Source organism: Vespa velutina, chromosome 7 (genome assembly GCF_912470025.1).
Source record: "Vespa velutina chromosome 7, iVesVel2.1, whole genome shotgun sequence".
In the NCBI taxonomy this organism is placed as follows: Eukaryota; Metazoa; Arthropoda; class Insecta; order Hymenoptera; family Vespidae; genus Vespa; species Vespa velutina.
Window position 1 is genome coordinate 3,954,002 of NC_062194.1, and position 24,909 is coordinate 3,978,910.

The window sequence follows — 24,909 nt, forward strand, 5'->3', positions numbered from 1 at the left end:
ATATAATTTTATTATACTTACTATAAAAATAAAATAATCTGTAATAAATACTGCAGTAGTTGCATCGTGTTAATAGCGCCAAATTTTAAAACATATAGCGTATACGTATATATATATATTTAAGCGATATCCGTTTTTTTGGTACACGACCATCGAAAGTCGTACATACATGTATAAATATTTATATATGCATGTACCTATGTATGTGTAAGAAGAATTGCACATAACCGAGAGTGAAATAATTAGGCTCCACGTTTTGAGGACCTCATTAAATTCAGAGCGCGAATGCGCCAGGGCTCTTTGGTATATATTCAGCGTTGCTTTTTTTTTCCTAACGCAGTTGAGACTGAGACCTTATTCCAGTGAGTGCGTCTTTCTCACGCGTTGATAAATCTAACATTTTAATAAATTTTTGTATATTCATACATTTTGGAACAATCTGAACGAGAAACAACGAGGAGTCGACCGGTGATTCATATTAAATGAATTTTTATTAAATAAATTTACTGTCTTTCGTTAAGTAGATTAACAAATAGACAATTTAATGACGAAAAGATGTATAGCGTTACTGTGACCCCGGGAAGATCTTCTGAGAAACAAAGTACATCGCGAAATAAAGAAACAGAATTGGTGGGTTACAAAAGTAGAAGAAGAGAATCTGTACCAGTAAGAGTTTTAAATTACATCCGGTCTCAGTTTCAAGCGGAAGGCATTCCGGGTGAGTCGTAAAACGATTTAGTTTTTTTTTCTTTTTTTTTTTTTTTTTTCAAACGATTTATACGTATCCACGAATTTTGTCAAAAATTCATCAAATGCACAGTCATTTCGAATGTAGGTATATTTGATTTTATTTCAAAAAATATAACGAGATACATTTGGTTCATAAATCGTGGGTATTTTCGCAGGTACGTTTGCTTTCTCGATCATTTTGTCATTTAGAATATCACACTATACCGGCTTGTACGATATATATATATATATATATATATATATATATATATATATACACATATATATATATATATATATCACACTGTATTGCGGTATTTTAATGTGTTTATACGTAACACATACAATACCTTCGGTATTAATTATTAATTATTCATGATTACAATAACGAAATAACAATTTTAAACTATTACCTGTAATCGTGAGAACTAAACATTATTTATTTTCACGATATAAATTAATTATCTCACCATTTAACGTGTATACATTTGTCTTATCTTTATAGTCTTTTTTTATTTATTTTAATATCTGTATATATGCAACAAGATATATATATATATATATATATATATATATATATATATATATAGTAAATAATTTTATATATGTGTGTATGTATATATATATTATGATAATATATTTAAATTTGTTCCTAAAGTATATTAAACGTATCATATTATTTCAGTCTTTTCATTTCTTCGTTTGTTTATCAACGTTTAACGGAGGTAGTACATTCAATTTAATTTTGTGGGCGTTTTAAAAATAACATCTTTTTCGTTATTTCAGTAAATAAACGGATAACGCAGAGTTTTCTAACGATATAATACGTCGTATTCGTTATGAAATTCTGTAAGAAATCGACCTGAAGTGTGAAAAGTTATATTTTCTTTAGTAATAATAATACAATTCAATGTACCACTGGCACACATATCACTATATATAAATAATTCAATAGGTTATATCCTCTTGCATTTGACTCGTAGAAATAGTTTCGTTTTTTAAGTTTGATTCCGTATGTATGGTAGAAAATAAACTTTCTGAAACTTCTGCGTTTATAACTTCGCAACTGTTTATATCTTTTTGTAAAGGCATACGATACTTCGAGTAATCATTCATCCAAACATCATTTATCGAATCTTCACTTTCATCTATAGAATCCTTGATATTCGAATTGTTGTTATTAGACATCGATGTAGCGCGAATCATCCATACTTGTTCCGCGCTACATTCATCGGCGTTACTTTGTATATTAGCCATGCGCATACCGGCAGAGCTATCATTGTAAAGAAGCCAGTAAGGCGAGAAGGAATGGTGTCTCTGTTCTGCGACTAACTTTATCTGTTGAGAACAAACATCGGTGGGCAGTACGGCTTTATGTGTAACTATTGGCGCAGTATAACAATATATACAAGATGTTTGATCTATTTTCGTATAATCTATTCTTTTTGATATATTAAAATTCAAAATATTTTCAAGATTATTGTCTGATAATTTTTTGTGGGACCACTTGGGCCAAAATGGATCTAACATTCCTAAAAATGTGTGAAATTTATATTATTTAATGTTTCTTTTATATATAACGTATAACAGAATTGTGTGATATTTCAATATTTTTTTATAAAGTTATTTAAGATTTATTAAATAATGCATACCTACCATCAGAGCATGACTGTACTCTCTCTGTTACAGAATCTTTACATATATTCATATCTTGCGATGTTACAAGATCATTGGATTGTCGTGATTCAAAACTTTGAGACATCGTAACATATGATTGATGATTGTCATGCAAATTAGAATACTGATATGTAACTTCAGAATTGCATGGAATGTTGTTAGGTAATGTTTGATTAAGTGCAGGTACATCTGATGCGAAATTTATACTACCTGCAGAACCAGTCATCTGGAAATATTCTCTTGTTTCCCCTATATATTTATTATGATTTTCCAAGTACGCTTGATCTGTAGAAGTAGACTGTACATTGGACATTATAGTTGGAGAATAATACAAAGGATCTTCAGATGAATCAATATTAAGTACTGTTGGATTATCATTATAAACATTCTCACTAATATGATATCTATAATTTGAATTTCCATTATTTGCATTTGTTACTGGATTATCAAGATAAATAGCATGAAGTACTTTTGAAGTACTTATATCCGTATCAATATAACTTTCATCTATAGAATCCATAACATTTGTAATAGTCCAAGTTTGATAATTTTGTTTTAAATCATTGTTTGCATAATTGCAATGGTATTGATTACTATTCTGATCGGTTAGTACATTAGACATTTGATCGATATCTTGTACATTCTTAAAATTTGTATCATGTAAAAGATATTCATCCCTAACATTATTTAAAACTCCATAACAATCTGTATTGATTACAAGATTATCTTCATTATCATTGTCCACTGATTCTGCTGTTAACGTATCAGAATTATCTAATATATTTTCCGAATGATATTGTTCTACTGGCCAAACTCTATAATCTCCAAATACTGGTGATGCAAGTTCTCCTAAATTTGTACCAACTGGAGCTTGTAACATCTTTTTAAGAAGTATTGATCCACATGTACTCTTGCTTGAATCTTTTTGTAGGTGATGATACTGTATATGATTAGTTAAAGGATATATGCAAGAATTCGATTCATTAATACCTATCAAATTAGGCTTAGAACAATTAACTATATCTACAGGAAAGGAATGTGCAGTAGAACTACTTGCCGTAGTTCTTAGATCCACAATTGTCGATTCGTGTTGTGGATTATGAGGTGTATTATATGTTTGAAATTCTCTTTGTATTTTCCGTAACAAAAATTGCCTAAATTCTTCATAATGTGGAATCTTGTCATCCTCTCTACTTACAATTTCTTCTTCTGCACCTACCTAATAAAAATGTAACACAAACAATTATAGAACAAATAATACTATAAATACTACAAAAAAACAAATAATAATATAAATACTCTAAACCTAATAAATTTAATCTACAAGATGGAAAATGTCATCAATTTTGGAACATGGGACATAAATTTTATTTTATTTTACTGTTTTTCAAAATATAAATATTTGATTATTAAAAATTTACTAATTCTTTTGTATACATATATGTATATGTATAATATGTATATAATAACATTATATATATATATATATATATATACATTTATAAATAATTAAAATTATAAATATAGAAATATTTTAAATAATATCTTGTAAAAATGAATAAATAAATGTTTGAATAGAAAAGAGTTGATTACGAACGTATATGGATCACGAAGAACGATCTATGATAAATGAAAGAATATATGACGATCACTTTAAAGCGGCGGAATATTCTTGACCGATAAAAACATCGATCGCGTTAGGATCACGACGTAATATAATCAATTGAGTAAAGGGTTGAAAGATAGACCGTGACTCGAGCGCACTTAAGAAAAAAAAAGAAAAAAGAACGACAGGGAGAATGAAAAGAAGAGAGAAAGAAAGGGAAACAAAAGGAAAGAGATATAATCTCACCCATTGATAAGGCGATCGTTGTTGCTGCTGTTGCTGTTGTTGCGAATGATAATAATCTTCGGCCATGACGTTATCTGGACTTTGTATCGGTGTGGAGGTTATACCAAGCTTTTCGGCCTTGATCTTTCGTGTTCTCTTCTTCCGCGTCTGTTTTAAATCGCTCAACAATCTATCGACTTCGCCATTGTCTCTGCTTCTTGCGGCCCTTATTATTTTAATAAGCAGCTCTTTCTGTGGATAAACGATCGGTTGATCGTTCAAAGCTCGATTTAATGTCACAAGAAAATTATCGAAGATCGAATATTACACCGGTCTTCTTCAAACGTCGCGAAAAAACTCATCGATATCGAGAAGAAAAATTTCTTCCCTTTTACTTAATATTAGAAAATCGAGATAATGTATGAGATCGGTCGAAAATAATTTAATTACCTTTATGTTGCCTGGCACTCGATATTTCACAGCCAATGCTTGCAATTCCTTGTATGACAATCTTGAGATATCGTTGCCGTTCATTTTCAAATACCGGGACTCGAGAGATTTTAGCCATGTAACCGCGCGATCTTCTACGGATTACGGATGTAACAGGTACACAAATAGTTGGTAAGAATCGTCTGCTACCGGAAAACGCGCATCAATTCTCTCGAATATTTTCGATTTCCTATCTTAGAAGAAAGTACTCATACTTATTTATATGTGTCGTATCTCTCACGATTTCTTCCGTGGTTTATGCGACGAAAACGAGATTTAAATTTTCTTCGTTTGTATTGTTGATCGATCGAGTTCCTCGTACAATGATATAATATATATATCGTTATATTTTATGTTTATTGTAGTTTATTACGAAGGAAAATATATTTTAAGCTTTCTTTTCAGATATTCAATAAGGATCAAAAGAAACTTTTCATTATTTCATTGATTGAATCTGGGAAGATTAAAGGAGACTAAATATTACGGTTATTTTCATTTTCCATTAATAATATCATCATATATTCGTAATAAACTGAGTAAATCAATTTGTTTTTTTGGATTAATTCGATAGATACAAAGAAAAATCCATTTAATTTTTATCTTTTCTCAAGCGATTAATATTAGTCAGACAAATATTGAATTTTTTTGAAAAAGTAAGAAAGAAAGAAAAAAGAAAAAGAAAAGAATAAACGAAAAGAAAATAAAAAAAGAAACATAAAATAAGAAAAAGAATTATTAAATTCGATGTATCAATAAATCGACTTTATCGATAAAAAGGTACATACGAAGTTTCTTGTGAACGAAGATAAAACGTATAAAAGGGATGAAACGTAACTGTAAGAAGAAGAAGAAAAAGAAGAAGAAAAAGAAGAAGAAGAAGAAGAAGAAAAAGAAAAAGAAGTAGAAAAAAGAAAAGAAAAAAATAAAAAACATAAAAAAATAAAGAAAAAGTAGCGTATGTTATCGGTGTGACGGCTGTCACATATATGAAACACATATGAATGTATATGTTGACCTATACTGGGTTGGCCCAACGAGGTGCTAAAGAAAGAGGGAAACTGACTTGCGCGAGAGGTAGGACTGCGCTTTCCGGTATTCGTGCGTCGAACGGATCGAGAGAGAGAGAGGCATCAGTGGAGGAAAACAGGGCGGACGTGTTGCATCGTTGTCGCGCGTCCGTAGAAGACAAGTGAGAACGAGGGGGACGATCGAACGAGAGGGTTGGCCACGACGAACGATTCGCGAACAATAAATTCTCTGAACCTGTTTGCAAGAAGGAAGGAGAGAACAAAAGAAAGAAAGAAAGAAAGAAAGGAAAAGAAATTAAAGAGAAGAGAACGACAAAATATTATCAAAGATATAGACGATAATCGATTATTTAACGAGAGAGGAAGAGGGAGCTCTTCGTTATCTATTTGTCTCTTTCTCTCTCTCTCTCTCTCTCTCTTTTTCTCTCTCTTCCTTCGTATCTCTATCTTTCTTTCTCTCTTCGGTGAGCGATCGGTTCGCCGATCTACATACGTTCTACCGGATACGGCCAATGAAGGCACGTAAGAGCCGCGAGAAACGTAAGTTCACCAATCTTAGGGCCAAGATCGTCCGTAATCCGTGGTGCGTTATCAGCGTGGTGCGCGATCGCAGCTAGGACATTCGACGATGTCTCTCCTCCTTGATGATCGTCCTCGAGAAGCCGCGGAGTGAGGATTTCTTATTCCGCGAAGGGAGAACGAACGAAACGAGCTTTTCCATATTCGCATTTTCCTTCCCTTTTTTCCTATTTTTCATTATATATATATATATATATAATATATATATATATATATATATATATATATATATATCTTTTTTCACTATCTCTCTCTTTCTCTCTCTCTTCATTCCTTTTTTCCTCCTTTTATTTCTTATTCATCTTCGTTCGCTCTTACTAGCTGCAAACGTAATTCGCCGAGGTGCATCAGCGCCAAGAGTCGATGGAGATGCAGCGCCAAGGTGCGAGGCTCCTTCGACATAAAAGATCTCACCTTAGATCTTCTTCTTCTTCTTCTTCTGTCCCTATATCAATTCTCTCTCTCTCCTCTCTCTCTCTTTCTCTCTTTCTATCTTTCTCTATATCTGATTCTCTTTGATAAACCCACTTAAACTTACAATGCAAGTTCTTTGACAGTCAATGTCAAAAAATCTTCTCTCTATATACCTATATTCTTTTACCCTCTTTCGTTGAATCACTTAGGAATTTTAGAAAATTAGAAAAAGAAACACACCACCCTTTCGATAGTAGAAATATTAATAAGATGAGGGAGGTGGAGTGTTGTAGTATAGGTGATATGCCGAATCGACCGACGTCACGCGAATTTTTTTATTATTTCTCTCGTATTTACATTTTTATTTAGATCGTGAAACGATCTCCCACAAAGATCACTTAAGTGGGATGAAAAACGTGAGCAGGTCACGGGATAGGAGCTGACTCGTCGTCATGGTAACCCCGGATGCCCGGGATCAGGAGCTCTATCTCTCTCTTGCTCTCTCTCTCTCTCTCTCTCTCTCTCTCTCTCTCTCTCTCTCTCTCTCTCTCTCACACACATTTTTCTTCTCGTTTTAGAGAACACACGTGTCCATTTTTTCATTGATTAACTCTTTATATAGAGGAAAATCCTCACGAACGAACCTCCCTAATGCAATCATCGTTTGACGCTAGACCTTCGATATTTCTTTAAATATCCTTCTTATTGTTATATATATCATGACTTTAATATTTCCTTTTCACACCTTGTTCTTTTTTTTTTTTTTTTTTTTTTTTTTTTTTTTTTTTTTTTTTAAATTAACCCATCACATCGAATTAAGATCAAAGTCCTTTAATATGCTGAATAATCTGATCCCACGAAAATTATTATTATATTTTTTTGAAAATCTTGTATATAAGATGCAAAATATATATTTAAGATATTTTTATTCTTATTTTTTTTTAATATGTACTTAAATTAAGAAATGCGTTAATATAAAACTTCGTCGAATTATTAAACATTGATCAAAGAAATCTATTAACTTGAGAAGCTCCTATCTCGTCGTGTCGCTAACGTGAATTGCGTGAAAGAGTTATTTCGGAAAAGTAGACGCGATGAGAGGCACGATGGACACACAATCGATTAGCCTTTAAGAGTCATTTTTGTTGTATTCGACCTTCGAGGAAGATCGATTGAGCACGTTTCGTTCGGTCGTTTGGTTGGTAGTCTTAACGTGATATAAGAAGTTCGAAAAGGCATGTCGACATATTATGTGAAAATTAATTGATGTTACACTTGCATGGCGAACGTACTTATGCGAATGTAGAGAGTACCGAATAACGTCGTGTCTAGGACCTATGAGTTAAAGGATTAGTGAATTTAAATATGAATTTCTTTCTATCCCTTTCTCTCTATCTCTTCTTTCTTTCTCTATCTTTATGCCTCCCCTTTTAGAAAGATGATAACATAGATAAATAGTCTTGTTGTCAGTAGATTCTCGTTGTTACTACAGTGGTGTGTATTATCATACCTTTTTAGATTCGAACGTAACTTTAGTTTAAATGCTGTGCGAATGTAAATACTCGTAATTGCTTCGTACTACAAAATTTCATGACGTCGAGACAAACTCATAATGTTATTAAATAAATAAACAACGAAGATGGAATGGGAGATAATGATAATTATCAAGCAAAATTACATATATAGATATAACTCTATTATAAAGATATGTTACGAGTTTGTTCGACGGCGCGAATTTAAAAGTTAGTTCCCCTTAGATCAGTAGGAACGATTTTAGAAAGAAAAGAAAACCTTTAGATTTGCAACGACGTTTATGCGTAAGAGTTCATCGTTATCTTTCTTCTTTTTATCTCTCTGTATCGAATTTCTGCGTTCTTTCATCTTCAAGAATATGATCAAAATAATATTATTATCAATAATAATAATAATAATAATAATAATAATAATAATAATAATAATAATAATAATAATAATAATAATAATAGTGGAATTTCAATACGAAAGAGATAAAAAAAAAGAAGTTAAATATATAAGAATGTCGCGTGTCGTTTTGATATTAGATAAATTTAAAATAAGGGGTTGGTAAGGGCGGGAAAGGGAAGGGGGGTCAAAATACGCACTCGATACGGACTCGCTCTGTAAATACATTGCACCCGTTGTTATTTACCTCCGAATACTTAGTAGATGCTCTTTATCACACTGTCTTTGGTAGAAATCCTTGGCAGCATAGATACGTGGCAGACGGTGCATACACTGCCATCAGTATGAATCTGCTCGTTGCACCGTAAAGAATGACTCACTTTGTAAGTAGAAACGTTACTTCCTCCTCTCTCTCTCTCTTTTTCACTCTTTTTTTTACGCTTGGTAGTAAAAAAAAAAAAAAAGAAAAAAAAAGAGAAGGGAAGAAAAAATAAAAAAGAAATAAGCAACAAAAGAAAATGAGAGGAGGAAGAACCCACCCTGTTTGCTCCTGAGTAAAAAATAAAGTGCAAGAAGATATCTTAGAATCGGAGCGTCCTTTACACGTGGTGCAGTATTAAGAGTGAAGCCCCCCTTGACAACGTTACAGAGGGAGAACTTGAAGAACTCGGGGGCGTTTTAGGGGGTTCTGGAGGCGGGACCTTAACCTTGGGGGGACGTCACAAGCCCGAGGAATTGGCAACCTTAGCAGCTAACACGAGATTTTCAAGAAAGGAGATACAATTGATTTATCGTGGATTTAAGCAAGAGTGTCCTTCCGGATTGGTCGACGAGGAAGCTTTCAAACAAATCTTTTCGCAATTTTTTCCACAGGGAGGTGAGAATTTCAAATGTTCAAGATAGCGCAAATAGATCATAAAACTTACAATGTTATTTATAACAAAATGTTATTTTGCTTAATTCGGTGATCGCAGATGCCAGCCAGTATGCTCATTACGTGTTCAACACTATGAAGAGGAAACATTCCGGTAAAATAAGTTTCGAGGTGAGATTATTCGATGCAGGTAGATTGCAATTTTTAAAAATAAATATCATTGGACTTATTATACATCGATACGTAGGAGTTCCTGACGATTCTATCAAAAGTATCTCGAGGATCGGTGGAAGAAAAGTTACAGTGGGTTTTCGGATTATATGATCTAGATGGCGATGGATTAATCAGCAAGGAAGAAATGTTGGACGTCGTTGGATCCATTTATGAAATGCTGGGTCGTTATACTCAACCACAAATAGTCGAGCCGCATTTGGCTGCACGCGAACACGTCGATCGTATATTCCATGTGAGTTACGTAATTAATGCGTGTAACTCGCGATTTATGTTTCTCTTTCGGGCCAATGCGAAATGATAAGGCATTAATACATTTTAGCTAATGGATGCGAACAAGGACGGCGTTGTAACTATCGAGGAATTGGTGCAATGGTGTTCTAAGGACGAGCAATTATTACGAAGTCTCGACACTCTTGACACAGTATTGTGAGAGTTTAACGTTACTTTCGTATCTTTTCCATTAAGTTATCAAAAGCTTTTTCATTTTCTTCCGCGATCGATAACGTACAGCGTATAAAAGAGTTTCATGAGTTCCATTTATGGAGGACGACCGTTCTATATTAAATTCCGATAATATTGTATCTTCGAATCTCTTTCTCACTATTTCGATATATTATGAAAAAAAAAGAAAGAAAACAAAGAGAAAAAAGAATGGTGATTTTTCACAATACATGCATAAAGAATAGATAGTGTAATAGAAGATTATGCTTAGAAAAAAATGTATATTTCGAGTTAACAGGGATAGCATAAAAACAGGATCGTGTCGTATAAACCTTAAAGGCAATCAAATCATGGATTTTTAATGTTTCAAAATAGTCACTGGTATAGAAATATAGAATGGTACGTCTCCTGGAAATGACACTATGAAAACTATTTCAATACGCGTTTGTAAATATGTATGTACCTACCCTACCTACCCAGTCTTTCAACCGTGCCACGTCAGAGTACGATAATTGACATTATCGAAACTTTCAGCGGACATCGTTCAAATAGCGTGTCACACACTTATAACTTTATTAAAATATAGGAACTATATTTTACTCTAACGTAACTTCCACGATTCATGATTACCGATGAAAATTTAGGTAGACGAATTTCTTAAAATTTTACTTTAATTATATCGATCGATCGATATATCGTATACTTTATTTCTTAATTAATTATAATCAATCGAAATATATCTTTAACGCTTTTTCTAATTTTCATCAAGTTCGACGTAATTTATTCTTTAGCTTTCTACACATCGATTTACAAACGATTTTTATACTTTTTCATAAATTTTAACTTATATTTAAAGCTTTGAAATGGCTGTTCCAATGCATAACCGTGACAGAAAAATGCCAAAAAAATAAAATAAAAAAAGAAAAAAAAAAGAAAGAAAAGAAACGCGAACGGATTTTGATATTAAAAACGTCAAAAGTGGAAGTACGTGATATCAAAGAGCTGATTTCGCCGAAGATAATCTTAGAAATTAATAATGGTGAAACTACAACAAAATGAATAAAAGGAAATTAGATTTTTTCGATGCAACAATTTTTCCTGGGGCCTTTTAAATGCTAGTTATGCTCGTTAAAATGAAAAAGAAAAAAAGAAAAAAACGTCTTTATTCGTATTTTAAAATGAAATCTTAGAGAAATTCTCCGTGACCATCTTTAAACGGATTTTAAACAACATTCCTCACTTATAAGTGATTTTATCCAAAATTATAAACCTATTAGCGGGCATATGTGTCTTATCCAAAGGATAAAGTGAAGAAAAAAAATGAGAGACATCCCAACGGAGACATCGTCATAATGTGACTAAAATCTCTTTATCATTCCGAATGAAACCCGAATGAATTTCGAATGAAATTCGTATTAACGTAATTGCTATCTGATTACGTTGGGTGTCTCACGTTGAAATTTGCAATATGAATGAATATTGTATAGTACCTTGGTAGTCTCGACCAAATAAATGAAGCGTTAGCTAATACAAGCTAACGCCTCGTGTGATTCTCCTGTACCTTATTTATTTACTTACAGATTTTAAAATACTATCTATCGATATTATGACGATGTTTATTATATCAACGTTAGTAGGTGTATCGATAACATGACGTATGTATAGCATATTGTTCGAAATTGGTTTCATTAGAATTAATGAAGAATTTCTTTTCTTCACAGCTTTCTTTTATTCGAAAAATACTTCGTTGTTGTTCAGTTAACAATTAATATTTAAAATATTTAAGAGTGTGAAGAAAAGAAAGCTCTTTTTCCTTTAATGAAATCAATTAGCAACAATGTGCATAGTACATTCGATTTGTGAAATAACGCGATACATCAAATATCAATATAATATGTCAATCGTCAAATATGTTGAAAAAAAGTTAAATAAGTTTATAAGAAAAAAAATTCTATATGCGATATATTCGATATGCAGGGTATATTACGTACTTTTCATATTTTTCTGCTGAATGAATTAATAAGAGATTCTTTATGAAATTAATTCGAATCTATATACATGTATCAATTTTTAATAGCTTTTCTTATAGCAAAATATGTAAGATTATTTTGCGTATTTTTCTCACAAGCATCCTGTAATGTTTCATTTATTTTTATTACAACATTTAAGACATTTTTGGTACGCCTCTCAAGATATGTAAATAATGCGTTAATACAATTTCTAATCCGTACACATTCGATGCAAAAAAACTATTCTATTGTAATATACTTATCTACTTTACTAACAAAAGTTAGCGTATGTCCGTTTGTTCAAATCAATAACCTGCATAGATTCCAACAGTTCTATAAGCGATGTTCGCAATATTATCTTAAAAAATTTCTGTACTTTTAGGACACATTCAAAACTCTCTAAAATAGCGTAGCAATTTTAATGTATTCCCGAATGCTTATCACGAAAGTGCATGTTCATTTAAAAAAAAATCCAAATCTCTGCCTTTAGATATAAATATACAAATAATTGTCATTCACAATAATTGAAAATTGATCTTTTTGCTCAAATGTTAAAAGAATATTATATAATATGATAAACAATTAATATTTCTATAATTCATTATCATTTCCTAATTATCCATACCTGCAATTTAATAAACAAATAAATAATTTCCGTGGCGCGTATTAATTTTAATCCAGAAAGAATCGACGTATATACGACACGAATTCCGGGCCTATTTATATACCCATATTTCAATCCAACGAGATTTATTTAATATTTATCCAATATTCAATATTCAATATCCAATAATAATCGGTAAAAGTAGTTCTTTGTTTTACCGATCAGGAAGATAATAATCAGTCATAGTAGATCTCTGCTTTACCGGTTAGAAATAACTCAGTCATTATATTACATATATTAGAAATAATACAGAAAAAATTTACAATCGAATTATAGTGTGTGATAGAAATTTTTATAAATGTAGTAAAAATGATAGTATATATAACAAAAGCAAGAAAAACCTATATACCAGATTATTTTTGGTATACTAATTATAATTTTAATTGCTACCATCATAGGCACTATAATCAGTTGCTATCGATAATGTAAATATAGATCCTTGTTAATATAATATAAATCTTATGGATTTAAATGATAAAAAAAAATAGATTATGGTGGAATAAAAAAATTTCAAAATTCGTTAGAAGTAATAAAATATAAAAAAAAAAATTATTAACAAATATATATAGCAATATAATATACACTTTTATATTTTGATAAAATTATTTTTTCTAAGAACTAACATTGCAACTAATCTATATATATCTTTTAACAAATGATTTAATATATTTTTTTATAGATTCATTAAGAAATTAATTTTCTAAAAAAGAAAGTTAATTTTTACACGCAACTTTTTCAATTTGGATAGTATGTAACTTCTTCTACCTAATAATGGAACACGCTTTGTTAGACGCTATTCAAGAGATAGGACGGATGGCCCTTTGAAAATGTAATGATCTATGACACGGAACTTTCTCTTTCTAAACACGACGCCAAAATAAATCTGACCCTGCTCCGTATTCTTCTTGTTAAATCTTAGGTATGCGTGTAAGATTAACTATGTTAATAGTATACGTAATTACAAATATTATAAAAACACTTGTAGTAGGAAAATCATGTAATATGATCTATTTCATTAAGTTACATAAGAATATAACTATAAAATTATTTGGATCATGAGGAAACTCGACGTTATAAAAAGAGTTACTCACGATTAAATATAATAGGTATATGTATATATGTATGATTATGTATAATTTTGATTTATGTATCAAAACTAAAAGTGAACATTTTATTATTAAGAAATTTTAACGATGTTAACGATGTAATCGACAAATATCAGTATTATCAAAATAAGACAAAATAATTCAAGATATGACGCTTTAAACAAAATATCTGTATACCATAGTGAGAGTATATTCGTGTATCATTAGCATACTCGTGGAAGAACATAAATTCTTTACGTAAAACGTAATAAAAGACCATACGAAATTCATGAATGATGTTCTTACATATCAAATGCGTTACTCCTTTAACGATAAACTTAAATTTATGAACGAATAATAGATGTAATCTGTGCCTTCGCAGATTTTTCGAGTGAATTTTTCGAGATATTCGTAGTGAAGTAACGGAAGCTTTAAAAGATCTAAACCTTCTGTGATCTCTTGATAGAAATGAGAAATATTCGAAGTAGAGAGTGGCCCCAAATCGATTCGACGATACACACATTTATATATCACTATGAAATTTCATCGTCGTTTGTATAGAATGATAGCATAAAAAAAAATATATATATATATATGTATAAAACTAAATGCTATCCCTGAGGCTTTAACGGGCCTTGAAACCAGTTCAAAGCAAAGCCTGGTTTATTCACCTGTCGAAAACTTTATCTAGCAGTTAAAGACGATCACTCAAGATAGTTAATCGTGGCGCCACGTATTTGCAATGAAACTCGCATTAATGAAGGCGTTCGGAGGTGATACGATTGATCGATAATACACAATACGATATCTATCGTCTGTGTATTGTAACGGACATTGTAAGTTGTTGAGAAATTAAATGCAAATTTTTTTCGAGAGTAGTTTAAGAATATGCTTTATGAAAAATTTTGTCTGCCATACGAAACCCATAGAAAATAATAAATACCGTAGATTGCAAATAATTAAATTTTTTATGACTATAAAAATGCAAAATCAGACAAACATTTTACTTAACTTCATCTTTATCTTTCTTTTTTTTTTCCTTTTCTTCGATAATTACACTAGAAGAAATTCTACTATAAAAAAAAAAAATTTTTTTTTTAATGAGACTTAATAAATATTCGAGTTTATACTTACGAATTATTTGAAAACAATAAAGAATTAAAAAGAGATAACCGGTTTCTATTAAATATAATGTCCAATGTATAGTATGCACAAATCAAAAATTAAAAAAGAAAGAAAAAAAAGATATAACAGATAAAATTATAAAATCTTAAGCTCACGTTTCAAGATATCCCTTGCACGTAAATGTTTGCACGCGTGATATTGTTTCTTTACAATATCCTTTGTCGAGTAAGCTTTGTGGAAACGATTGAAATATATTTTTTTTTGGTACAGGGAGGAGAAATATAAAAGAAGGATCTTTCCCATAAAAAGTCTGCTCTTAAGATAGAATAAGGTAATACCAAACCTCTGCTTCTTTCTCTCTCATTTTTTCTCTTTTTTTCCTCATTATATATGTGTCATATCGTGGGAGTCTGTGAGTCAATCTATACGATGAATTGTGATAATCTGAAAGAGAAAAAAGAAGAAGAAGAAGAAAAGGATGGAGAAGGAGAAGGACGTAATGGAAATGAAAAAAAGAGAAATAAAAAAAAAAAAAGAAAAAAAAAAGAAAAAAAAAAGAAAAAAAAACCTGAAAAAAAAAAGAAAAAATCTGTATGACGTAAAAAAATGTTTTTGGAATTACATCCGTGATAAAAACGTGAATCGTTCGAAAAAGTTAACGTATCCCGGTTGACCAGCATAGGTGGAGATGCCGAAAGATCGAAATTCAAGCGGCATTGGAGGGCAAGGAGGGGAGAGATACTCAATATCGGCGGATACTATAAGAGAAGAAGGGATATGAAACCATCGCCAGTTATATTGACTTTCTTTTAAGCGACACGTGCATACGCATATTCCATATAGAAGGATACAGAGATTAAAAAGTAAGTACGCGTATAACACGTTTTTATATTATTAAACAGAGAGTAAGTGTAAGCATGGATCTATAGGGTCTCGATTCTTCTCGCCTTATATACATATATATATATGTGTGTATGTGTGTGCGTGTGTATGTATGAATGTATACACACGCGCGCAGACACACACACATTACTTCATTCTTATTGCAATCCTAACATAACATCTATCTTCATATAATATATGTACTTATATATAACTTTACTTGCATCCTTTGCATTAAAATTTGAATTGAATACATTTCGGTATATTTCATCACATCTCAGTTTTTTCTCAAAGAAGAAAAGGATAATATGAAATATAATAATCGATATCGCAAAGCCGGATGTATATCCCGGATTCTCCTATAAGTGCTTTCGAAACGACGCCGGCCAAGGGAGCAATAATTACATGACGTCGGAGAGTCAGCTTTCACGTTCCAGAAAGTGAAAATTTAAGATCTAAATTTACAAGGATGTTACCAGCGGCAAGGTAGCGGCCACCGATATACATATATATGTATATATGGGAGTATAAAAATTATCGGACGATTCCTTTCGGAGACGTAGAGTCTTCTTCTTCTTCTTCTTCTTCTTCGATATGTTTATATGTATACACGTGTGTCCGTTTACATGTGTTTATGTATGTGTATGTGGTTTTTTTTCTCTCCCTTTTCTTTTCTTCTCATATACTCGACGTTTCCTTTCGACGATCTTGAGAAAGCATGTCCGAATTCCCCTGGCAAACGATATTACCTATAACCCACATTTCTGTATCGTACATTTTATCGATACGCGAAATCGCATCGATCGATACACGATGTATTTATATATGTATGTATGTATGTATGTATGTATGTATGTATGTATGTATGTATATATATGCCTATACATGTATGTATGGACATATACATAGATACACGTTTTCGAAAGCACTCGCTTACTATTCGATATAATCATTTTTGCGAGATATCATAATTTCATCAAGAATTGCCATTGCCTAAGCATCTTCCTCGAAAGTTCTCGGACTATTCGCAATCAACGTCGAGATTTTCGTTTGATCTGTCAATTTGCCTAATTTTGACGTAACGCTCGTTTTGAATTGTGAACAAACACTTCTTACTCGAGTATGTTTCATCAAAAGTCTCAAAACTTATATGCATATATACGACTACGTCGATGAGTGAAATACTAGTATATGTATTTGAGAATAGTAGCCTTGAAAAAACTATGAGGACTATTTCGATAGAGAAAAGAAAATTCCAAAAATGCGTACGCTCTCTTTCTCTCTCTCTCTTTTTTTTTCTCTATCGATATTTAGGTTTAAGATCCTTGTATTAGCCACTGAATGACTAAAACACTCTCTTCGAAGAAAATTTTATGAATACGAGAAGACGTTTTTAATATTTCTAATATTTCCTATATATTATTATCATTGATCGATAAATAATTAATTTTTTATCGATTATTATCATTGATCGATAAATAATCAATTCATTATTTATTCTTTCTTCTTCTTTTTTTTTTTTTTTTTTATTTTTTTTTTACGTAACTGACTGAAACGAAACTCGCTAGGTTTTACATTACCTCGACAGAATGAAGTTATTTTTATCGATTTCTCTGTTATTTGCAATATCTACGAGAGTACCATGTTCTTGCAAAATATATGCAAAATATAGTTATAGTATTAGTAGGTAGGATGTTTTATTTTTGTATTCATATATGCGTATATATATATATGTATGTATACACGCATGAGCGTGTCTGTTATGTGGGATGGAATTTCTGTCCGCATTCTTTTCTCACATATAGAGGTCAAAACACATTTTACCGTTCGATTTTGCAGCAGCTTTCCTCGAGAAAGAAAAAAGAAAAGAAAAAAAAATAAATTTACTGACATTAATAATACTAACATATAAACATGGACACATCACCTACAATACCACCTCCGCATTCCATGTGACATGAATATATCAAAGTAACTCGAAGAAGTTACTCGATAACCGGGGACAGACCTTGTTCGTTTTTTAATTGACCTTGTCCATGGAACCCAAATTGGATTCCTCATGAGTCATTGTAAAAGACACCGATAATTTGGAATTCATCCAATGATATCATCTGGAATTCATCAAGAGTGACAAAAAAAAAGGAAAGAAAGAGATGTTGCGGAACGAATGAATGAAAGAAATTGGCAAATTGAAATCACACGAAGTCGGATAGCCGCCGCGTCCTTAAAGGCCGAAGGTAAATCAACGCTTCTTTATAACTGTAATCTCTAAAAAGAAAGAAAGAAGAAGTTCCATATCGGTGTACAAAAGTTGCGTCAAGCATGGATGAGAATTCATCCTGTCAAAAACATCTAGACGAAATGACGCATACAAAATCGACCGCCTTGAAAAGCAGTGAAAGTAAGTCTAACTAACAACGTGCTTCGTATTACGGAGTGACATCCCACGGAGTAAAAGAGGCGTAAAAATCAAAAAAAAAAAAAGTAAAAGAAAATATCAAGAAGACGAAGTAGAAGAGAAAAAAATCTAGCATGCACATATATACGCGTACATATATAGATTTAAGAATATTTCAAAGTCAAAGGATAAGAATCTCCCGCGTGTCAAGATTTTATTACTTTCTTTCTCGGATTTCACTTTTGATTTTAATTTTGTTGATTAAATTTCTCATCAAGTTTTACGAGAAAAAGGAGATACATTTACTTATTAATTAATTCTCTTACGTAGAAAGGAGAGTCCCCTCGTTGTTATTTGACACAGATTTTGATAATCAAGCGAATTTTAAGTATTCGACGATTAATTATAAATGTAGATACACTGACGAAAGATTTCTTGTTGCAGTTAAGCAATAAGAAGGCAATGAACAAAATAAAAAGTATTAAATTAATAAATTCAATAACATTTAAAATGCACGCTAGAAAATTAGAATTTTTATTAGACAAATAAGATTACGAGGAGTATCGATACAAAGTGTCTACATCCCTATCTAACGATATCTAGTTGTAATGCGACACATATTTCATCGGAATAAAATTAAAATAAAAATCATCTTCGGCGAGAGAGTGGCAAAACAAGTTTCTCCAAATCTAAAAGACCTTTTCTCCTTGTTATAAAATTATTCTTAAGGATTCGATATATGTATTTTTGATTTTTTCTTTTTTTTTCTTTTTTTTTTTTTTTTTTTGTAATTATATATACTTCATTTTAATAAGAATCTAACTATTACTAACGCATTTATATTTCTATTACAAGCATGTGAGATCATATCGATCATCGATTGTAATTCATTCGGATTATGAATGATTTTAACTTAACATGCATATGTCTCTAATAGCTTTCCACGCCTTCTAATCAGATTCGTCGGTATAGTCCGATCTATCTCTTTTGTTGCCTCTATCATCGTTTAGCTTTGTGATTTTTATCTACAATTCCGTTCCATTTTTATTCAAATTATATTTCAATCGTTAATCAATATTTTTATCGGGTCAATTCTCAATGATATTAGAAGTAATATTCCTAGTAAAATTTCTAATCCTTATAGATATTATTAAAAATCGTAATATACTCCAATATTATTCTATTTGAAATAAATTTGTAAATATTTCATTAAAAAAATATTTTTTGATTTATTAATTGAAAAACATTCCCCCGATACTCTTGAAATAAAAAATCTATTTTTTTTTTATTTCTAATAACATTGATCGTATATTAATAAATTCTTGAAACTGTTAAAAGATGCTCAAAATGAGAACACCATTATGGATACTTCTGATTGCATTAATATTAAATGCATATACAAATGGGCTTCCTTACAATCAGATTCCTGAATATTACACATCACGTAAGTAGTTCAATTTTCTTAAACAGAATTTCTATTACAAATTCTATTTATAAATTGTATTTTATAAAAACTAAATATACGCGTATATAATTAATAATATAAATTCATTTTTTATTTACTAATTTATATATTATACTATTATTTAAAAAATTATTCTAACATGTAACAACAATAATAATTATTATTATAACAATAATAAATAAAAACTGAACTTTTACTGATAAAACAGACATAATTGCAAACACTATTTATTAATGACGATTTAATTCAATCTTTATTTTTATTAACAGAACAATCATCTTGGTATAATAATAAACAGGATCAACAACAAGATAATAGCTTTTCTAATGTCTCGCCACACATTTTGCAAGAACAACAAGTCGGCGAATTTGGCACAGGTTGGAATCAATTAAATCCTTGTAAGTATTATCGATAAATAAATATAACGTATATTTAATTGTATGTTTAATGTATGCATTTTATTGTTAATGTAATATAATTTAATGAAAAATAATTCATTATATATATATATATATATATAATTTGTTTATACCATTTTTATTATAGCACTTTATATTAGTCAATCTGACTTATATTCTGGTTCAATATCTCAAAACACAGACGTATCAGATTTTATTACACTTTCTCAAACAAACTTGAAACAAGAAGAAATAACCGATGGCGGATTAACTTTGTCTTGTAAGGGAGATAATAAAATCTGCGTAAATAAAGATCTTTGCATAGATGGATACGTTAATTTCATACAAAAAGAATTAATTCGTGATAAGCAACAGGTAACAGATTTATATTTCTTACATTAGAATATTAATTGTAGCAATAGGAACTATTCGAAATTATGTGACCATTTATTAAATCTGTGAAATTTATGTTTATCTATTTTGACCTTTCAATTATTTTTATTTTTTAATATTCAGATTCAACAATGCAATCTCAAATATGAAATATGTTGTATTTTAAAAGATTATTTCGAACAATCATCATCTGATGTTGGTGACACAAGTATTCCTTTCCTAGAACATAGTGATTATCTTGATGTCAATCCCATAACTAATAATCAAGAACATATTCGTCCAGAACAAGTAGATCAACAAAATCTTTTGATCGATTTAAGTCCATCTCAAAATGTAGAATCAACAATAAAAAATGGTGTTAAACAGGTTGTAATTCAACAACAAATTACTGATTTTAATAAAGATACAGATATAAGCTCAAGTACTGCAGTACCTCTACAATCATCAATAAGTTCTAGCACTAATTTAGATCATGTATTTACTAAAGGTAATTTTATTTTAGTATAGATATTTAATCCATATTATGAAAAATTGTCTAATTTTCTATAAAAATGATATTTATGAATCTGGATATAGGTTCTGCTGAACTACAGCCATCATCGAATTTACCAAATTCAAGATTTACTGATTTCCAAGTACCATTACAATTAGGATGTGCAGCAGCTTTACTTTGTGTAGAAGAACAATTTTGTACTAAAGAAGGAGTAATTAGCACACAGCCTATCACATTTACAGAAAAGGATATTCTACAACGTGTTCCATTAAGTGTAAGTTATAAATTGTAATTATTAATTATACTCGTTTATTTAATTATCAATTCGATATATATCGAATGATATATTGCAGTGTTCATAACATATATAGATTGATGAAAAGGTATAAATTTCAAAATATATATGTACAAATATATGATTTTTTAATGCAATACTAAATATTTTAATAATTCATTAATTTTCATTTTACTCTCTCTTTCTTTTTCTCTCTTTCTCTCTTTTATCTCAAATCTATAGAGTTGTAAAAATCCTGAGAATGGAATTATTGGAAAATGCTGTCGTGATCCGAATTACGTAGATCCATGGCCGACGGGTAATTTACCAGCAAATTATTCTGGTGGTTTTGATGAACAAGGATTTCCAACATTTTTAAATATAGCAAAAGTACGACCACCAAAGAAACCAACTAGTGCCACAAAAACAGCATCAACTATTAAACCTTCAGTGAAACCAATTACATCTAGCAATGAACAAATTTTTACTATTAAATCATCTATTCCAACATTACCCACGTTATCAAATGAAAATAATTATGAAGTTTCTGATTCTTCTATTTATATAACTAAACAAGACATTGGACCATTCTATACTCCACAAAATCCATTGATATCAAATGAAACACCTCCAATTGTACCAAGACCATTCACAAGTAATATCTATAATACTACATCCAGCAAACAAAATTCTGTATTGGTTCCATCTAAACAAATACAAAATAAATGTGGAGTACGAAATAATGTATGTATTATATATTGTAATTAATTCATAATATTAATTGTACTCACATAATATTACTGTATATGTATTTAGTACATTTTAATATTTTTCATAAGGTTCTACATACAGAAGAATTAGATAAGCCTGTAACATCTTTTGGTGAAATTCCATGGCAAGCAATGATATTGTCAAATAAACATCGCAGTATATTATGTTCTGGAGTAATAATAACACCAAACATTGTTTTAACAACAGCTTATTGTGTAAATGGGTAAAATTCTCTTTTTTTTAAGTACATATAACCTGAAGCCAGTAAAAAAATAGTTTATACATGGTTTAATATACATAGTTTATACACAATTATATACATATTATCTTTTTCTTTTATATCAGAATTACACCACAAGAAGTTTCAGTAAAGTCTGGAGAATGGAAATTAGGATATGAGCTTGAACATGAAGAACCACTTCCATTCGAAATAACAAATGTATCGTCTATCGTTATTCATCCAAATTATGTACTGGGATCTTCTGTGAATGATATTGCAGTTCTCTATTTAGAAAATGCTATAACATACAACAGACATGTAAATCCATTGTGTCTGTCAAATTCAATTGAAACTCAAACATTAAATAAATGTATTGTAACAGGATGGGGCCAAGCAATAATTAAAGGTAAGAAATATGTGTATGTGTGTGGGTGTATATATATATATATATATATATATATATATATATATATAAAATAATTTAAATCAAATAACTAAGAGAAAATTTTATGTATATTTAGTACATGCACTTGGTGCTATTATGAATAGTCTTGATCTTGACATTTTATCACCTGATGTGTGTATGCAACATGCATCTGGACAAAACTATAATATAAATATAGAATATGGTTCTATATGTGCAAAATCACATAATATAAATCATAATATGTGCCAAACTGAAATTGGTGGACCATTAGCTTGTCAAAGAGAAAACGGAATCTATGAACTTGCTGGACTTTATAGTCAGGATAATGGTTGCTCTCCAACGCATCAAGTAAACAAAAAATTTCCATTTTACATTTATAATTAAGTACATTAGATTATTAATCGATTTATTCATAATTCTTTTCTTTCTGTAGATTGCAATATTTACACCTATTGACAATGATTGGTTAAAGAAAATGATGTATTATAATGAAAAAAATATATCTTCTCCAACATTTAATAGAAAAGACGACTTGTATGACTATAGAAAAAGTGATCTTCCATCCGAAATAAATCAATATTTACCACCAATCTAGCATGAAAGTATACAATTATAATATAGTGCACAATAAAGTTTTGAGAAAACTATAATTAACTTCAAATTATTTTGAAAGAACATATTCAATAAAATAGTTTATTCGATTTGCCCGGTGTAGGGATGTAAATAAAAAATCAAAATTTTAGATGGAAATATTGTGAAATATTAATTTAAAATAATTCTATACATATTCGTTTTAAAAATTGTCCTTAGAATTTTGTGATAAAAATATATGATCTTTATAATAAGTTAATTCTTGTATACTCTCTATAATATCAGAAGTAGCTCTGTGCTTCAATGTTTTTGGAGGACAAGAATTATAAATTTCTGGATTCCATCTCCTGTAAAATATATATGTATATAAAATTATGAATAAAAAATATATAAAACAGATTATTGTAAATGTCTATTTTATAATATATACATCATCTTTATACTATTTGATATTTATTAATGTCACAAACCTTACTAATTCTTTAATGGAGCTAACATCTATAATTCTATAATGTAAATAGTCATTAACTAATGGCATGTATTTGTTTAAAAATAAACGATCCATGTAAACAGAATTACCAGCCAAAGGGCATTTTCCTTTTGGAATATAGTATTTCAAAAATTTTAATACAATTTGTTCAGCATCTTTTAAGAAAATTTTACTATTTTGAACGTCTTCAATTAATTTCGTCTAAATCAACATACAAAATACATGATTATTCATTTAAAATACATGTTACATTATAACAACTTACTTTTGCATGATGTGTTTTACACCAATCATTCATATTATTTAAAATAGAATCTGGTTGATTTAATACAATATTCAAGGGATCGGTTATGATTTTTAAATTATTATCAGTAATTAAACAACTTATTTCTAAAATGTGACATGTTTCTATATCTAATCCTGTCATCTGAAAAATTGAGAAAAATAAAAAATGGTTATAAAAATAGATATATTAATATATTATGTATTATTTCGTATGTGAAATATTTAGAAAAATAAATTATATACCTCCATATCTATCCAAACTATGTGGTTATCTTTAATATCACTCATCATACGTCGTAATGAAACTATAATAAATAATAATATTAACTGTAGTGTTAATAATTTTATAAAATATTTGATACTGTGATTATGAGAATGGTTCTAATTTAAAAATATAGATAAAGTTAATCATATTTTTTTTTAGATTATATTTATGATCATATTATATTTTTATATTTATTTAATCTATTTTAATACAAATAACTTAGTTTAATTCACCATTGTAAGTAATACTAGATGGTTTCCACTTTAAACATGTTTTTAATAATTTAATACTCTGAAGAAACATTTATTTATTCTAATCTACTGTATATTATATTAATATTAACTTAAACAGCTTTATACGCACGTGTTCTTTTTTATGTATTCACCAATGAATAATAAAGATAAATACTTCCAAATAACTACTATAAACTTACAATTGCATCATGGCTCCATCTGATT

The 24,909-nt window shown here is 29.9% G+C and overlaps 4 protein-coding genes across 12 annotated transcripts; 2 read left to right on the plus strand and 2 right to left on the minus strand.

Moving 5' to 3' along the window:
• The first annotated feature begins 431 nt into the window (after positions 1-431).
• Positions 432-12,304, plus strand: LOC124950352 (Kv channel-interacting protein 2-like). 3 transcript variants are annotated; one of them, XM_047496905.1, is made up of 6 exons: positions 4,061-6,423; positions 6,655-6,715; positions 9,317-9,544; positions 9,642-9,712; positions 9,789-10,007; positions 10,095-12,304. In XM_047496905.1, exons 2-6 carry the CDS (start codon positions 6,697-6,699, stop codon positions 10,203-10,205), a joined length of 648 nt encoding a protein of 215 aa, XP_047352861.1. In that variant the 5' UTR covers positions 4,061-6,423; positions 6,655-6,696; the 3' UTR covers positions 10,206-12,304. The 3 variants fall into 3 exon arrangements, with proteins under 3 accessions (XP_047352859.1, XP_047352861.1, XP_047352860.1); XM_047496903.1 differs by lacking the exons at positions 4,061-6,423; positions 6,655-6,715 and adding an exon at positions 432-718; XM_047496904.1 differs by lacking the exon at positions 6,655-6,715 and having other exon boundaries at positions 4,061-6,294.
• Positions 1,044-5,017, minus strand: LOC124950349. Of its 2 annotated transcripts, none has more exons than XM_047496892.1 (4): positions 4,688-5,017; positions 4,259-4,485; positions 2,386-3,625; positions 1,044-2,261 (listed from the first exon to the last, which is right to left on the minus strand). In XM_047496892.1, exons 1-4 carry the CDS (start codon positions 4,803-4,805, stop codon positions 1,678-1,680), a joined length of 2,169 nt encoding a protein of 722 aa, XP_047352848.1. In that variant the 5' UTR covers positions 4,806-5,017; the 3' UTR covers positions 1,044-1,677. The 2 variants fall into 2 exon arrangements, with proteins under 2 accessions (XP_047352848.1, XP_047352849.1); XM_047496893.1 differs by having other exon boundaries at positions 4,259-4,489; positions 4,688-4,842.
• Positions 12,305-15,622: 3,318 nt separating the features above from the next.
• Positions 15,623-23,805, plus strand: LOC124950280. 4 transcript variants are annotated; one of them, XM_047496727.1, is made up of 12 exons: positions 15,623-15,962; positions 17,821-18,218; positions 19,718-19,823; positions 20,114-20,242; positions 20,391-20,617; positions 20,759-21,122; positions 21,212-21,402; positions 21,646-22,146; positions 22,242-22,396; positions 22,519-22,799; positions 22,915-23,168; positions 23,254-23,805. In XM_047496727.1, the coding sequence occupies exons 3-12, from the start codon at positions 19,718-19,720 to the stop codon at positions 23,413-23,415; spliced, it is 2,370 nt and encodes a 789-aa protein (XP_047352683.1). In that variant the 5' UTR covers positions 15,623-15,962; positions 17,821-18,218; the 3' UTR covers positions 23,416-23,805. The 4 variants fall into 4 exon arrangements, with proteins under 4 accessions (XP_047352683.1, XP_047352681.1, XP_047352682.1 ...); XM_047496725.1 differs by having other exon boundaries at positions 15,624-15,962; positions 17,821-18,382; XM_047496726.1 differs by lacking the exon at positions 17,821-18,218 and having other exon boundaries at positions 15,624-15,962.
• Positions 23,558-24,903, minus strand: LOC124950284 (oligoribonuclease, mitochondrial). Of its 3 annotated transcripts, none has more exons than XM_047496735.1 (5): positions 24,815-24,903; positions 24,430-24,491; positions 24,167-24,328; positions 23,882-24,102; positions 23,558-23,758 (listed from the first exon to the last, which is right to left on the minus strand). In XM_047496735.1, exons 2-5 carry the CDS (start codon positions 24,475-24,477, stop codon positions 23,614-23,616), a joined length of 576 nt encoding a protein of 191 aa, XP_047352691.1. In that variant the 5' UTR covers positions 24,478-24,491; positions 24,815-24,903; the 3' UTR covers positions 23,558-23,613. The 3 variants fall into 3 exon arrangements, with proteins under 3 accessions (XP_047352691.1, XP_047352692.1, XP_047352690.1); XM_047496736.1 differs by having other exon boundaries at positions 23,887-24,102; positions 24,685-24,846; XM_047496734.1 differs by having other exon boundaries at positions 24,685-24,846.
• Between the last annotated feature and the right edge of the window lie 6 nt (positions 24,904-24,909).

Coding starts and splice junctions, on each gene's coding strand:
- LOC124950352 (XM_047496903.1), top strand. CDS start 556: ATGTATAGCGTTACTGTGACCCCGGGAAGATCTTCTGAGAAACAAAGT. Junction 9,545..9,641: donor GCAATTTTTTCCACAGGGAG/GTGAGAATTTCA, acceptor CGGTGATCGCAG/ATGCCAGCCAGTATGCTCAT. Junction 10,008..10,094: donor ACGTCGATCGTATATTCCAT/GTGAGTTACGTA, acceptor AATACATTTTAG/CTAATGGATGCGAACAAGGA.
- LOC124950349 (XM_047496892.1), bottom strand. CDS start 4,805: ATGGCTAAAATCTCTCGAGTCCCGGTATTTGAAAATGAACGGCAACGA. Junction 4,486..4,687: donor GAGTGCCAGGCAACATAAAG/GTAATTAAATTA, acceptor ATCCACAGAAAG/AGCTGCTTATTAAAATAATA. Junction 3,626..4,258: donor AACGATCGCCTTATCAATGG/GTGAGATTATAT, acceptor CATTTTTATTAG/GTAGGTGCAGAAGAAGAAAT.
- LOC124950280 (XM_047496724.1), top strand. Junction 21,403..21,645: donor TACAACGTGTTCCATTAAGT/GTAAGTTATAAA, acceptor TCAAATCTATAG/AGTTGTAAAAATCCTGAGAA. Junction 22,147..22,241: donor AATGTGGAGTACGAAATAAT/GTATGTATTATA, acceptor ATTTTTCATAAG/GTTCTACATACAGAAGAATT.
- LOC124950284 (XM_047496734.1), bottom strand. CDS start 24,754: ATGTTTCTTCAGAGTATTAAATTATTAAAAACATGTTTAAAGTGGAAA. Junction 24,492..24,684: donor ATCTAGTATTACTTACAATG/GTGAATTAAACT, acceptor TATTTATTATAG/TTTCATTACGACGTATGATG. Junction 23,759..23,881: donor TCCATTAAAGAATTAGTAAG/GTTTGTGACATT, acceptor TATATTTTACAG/GAGATGGAATCCAGAAATTT.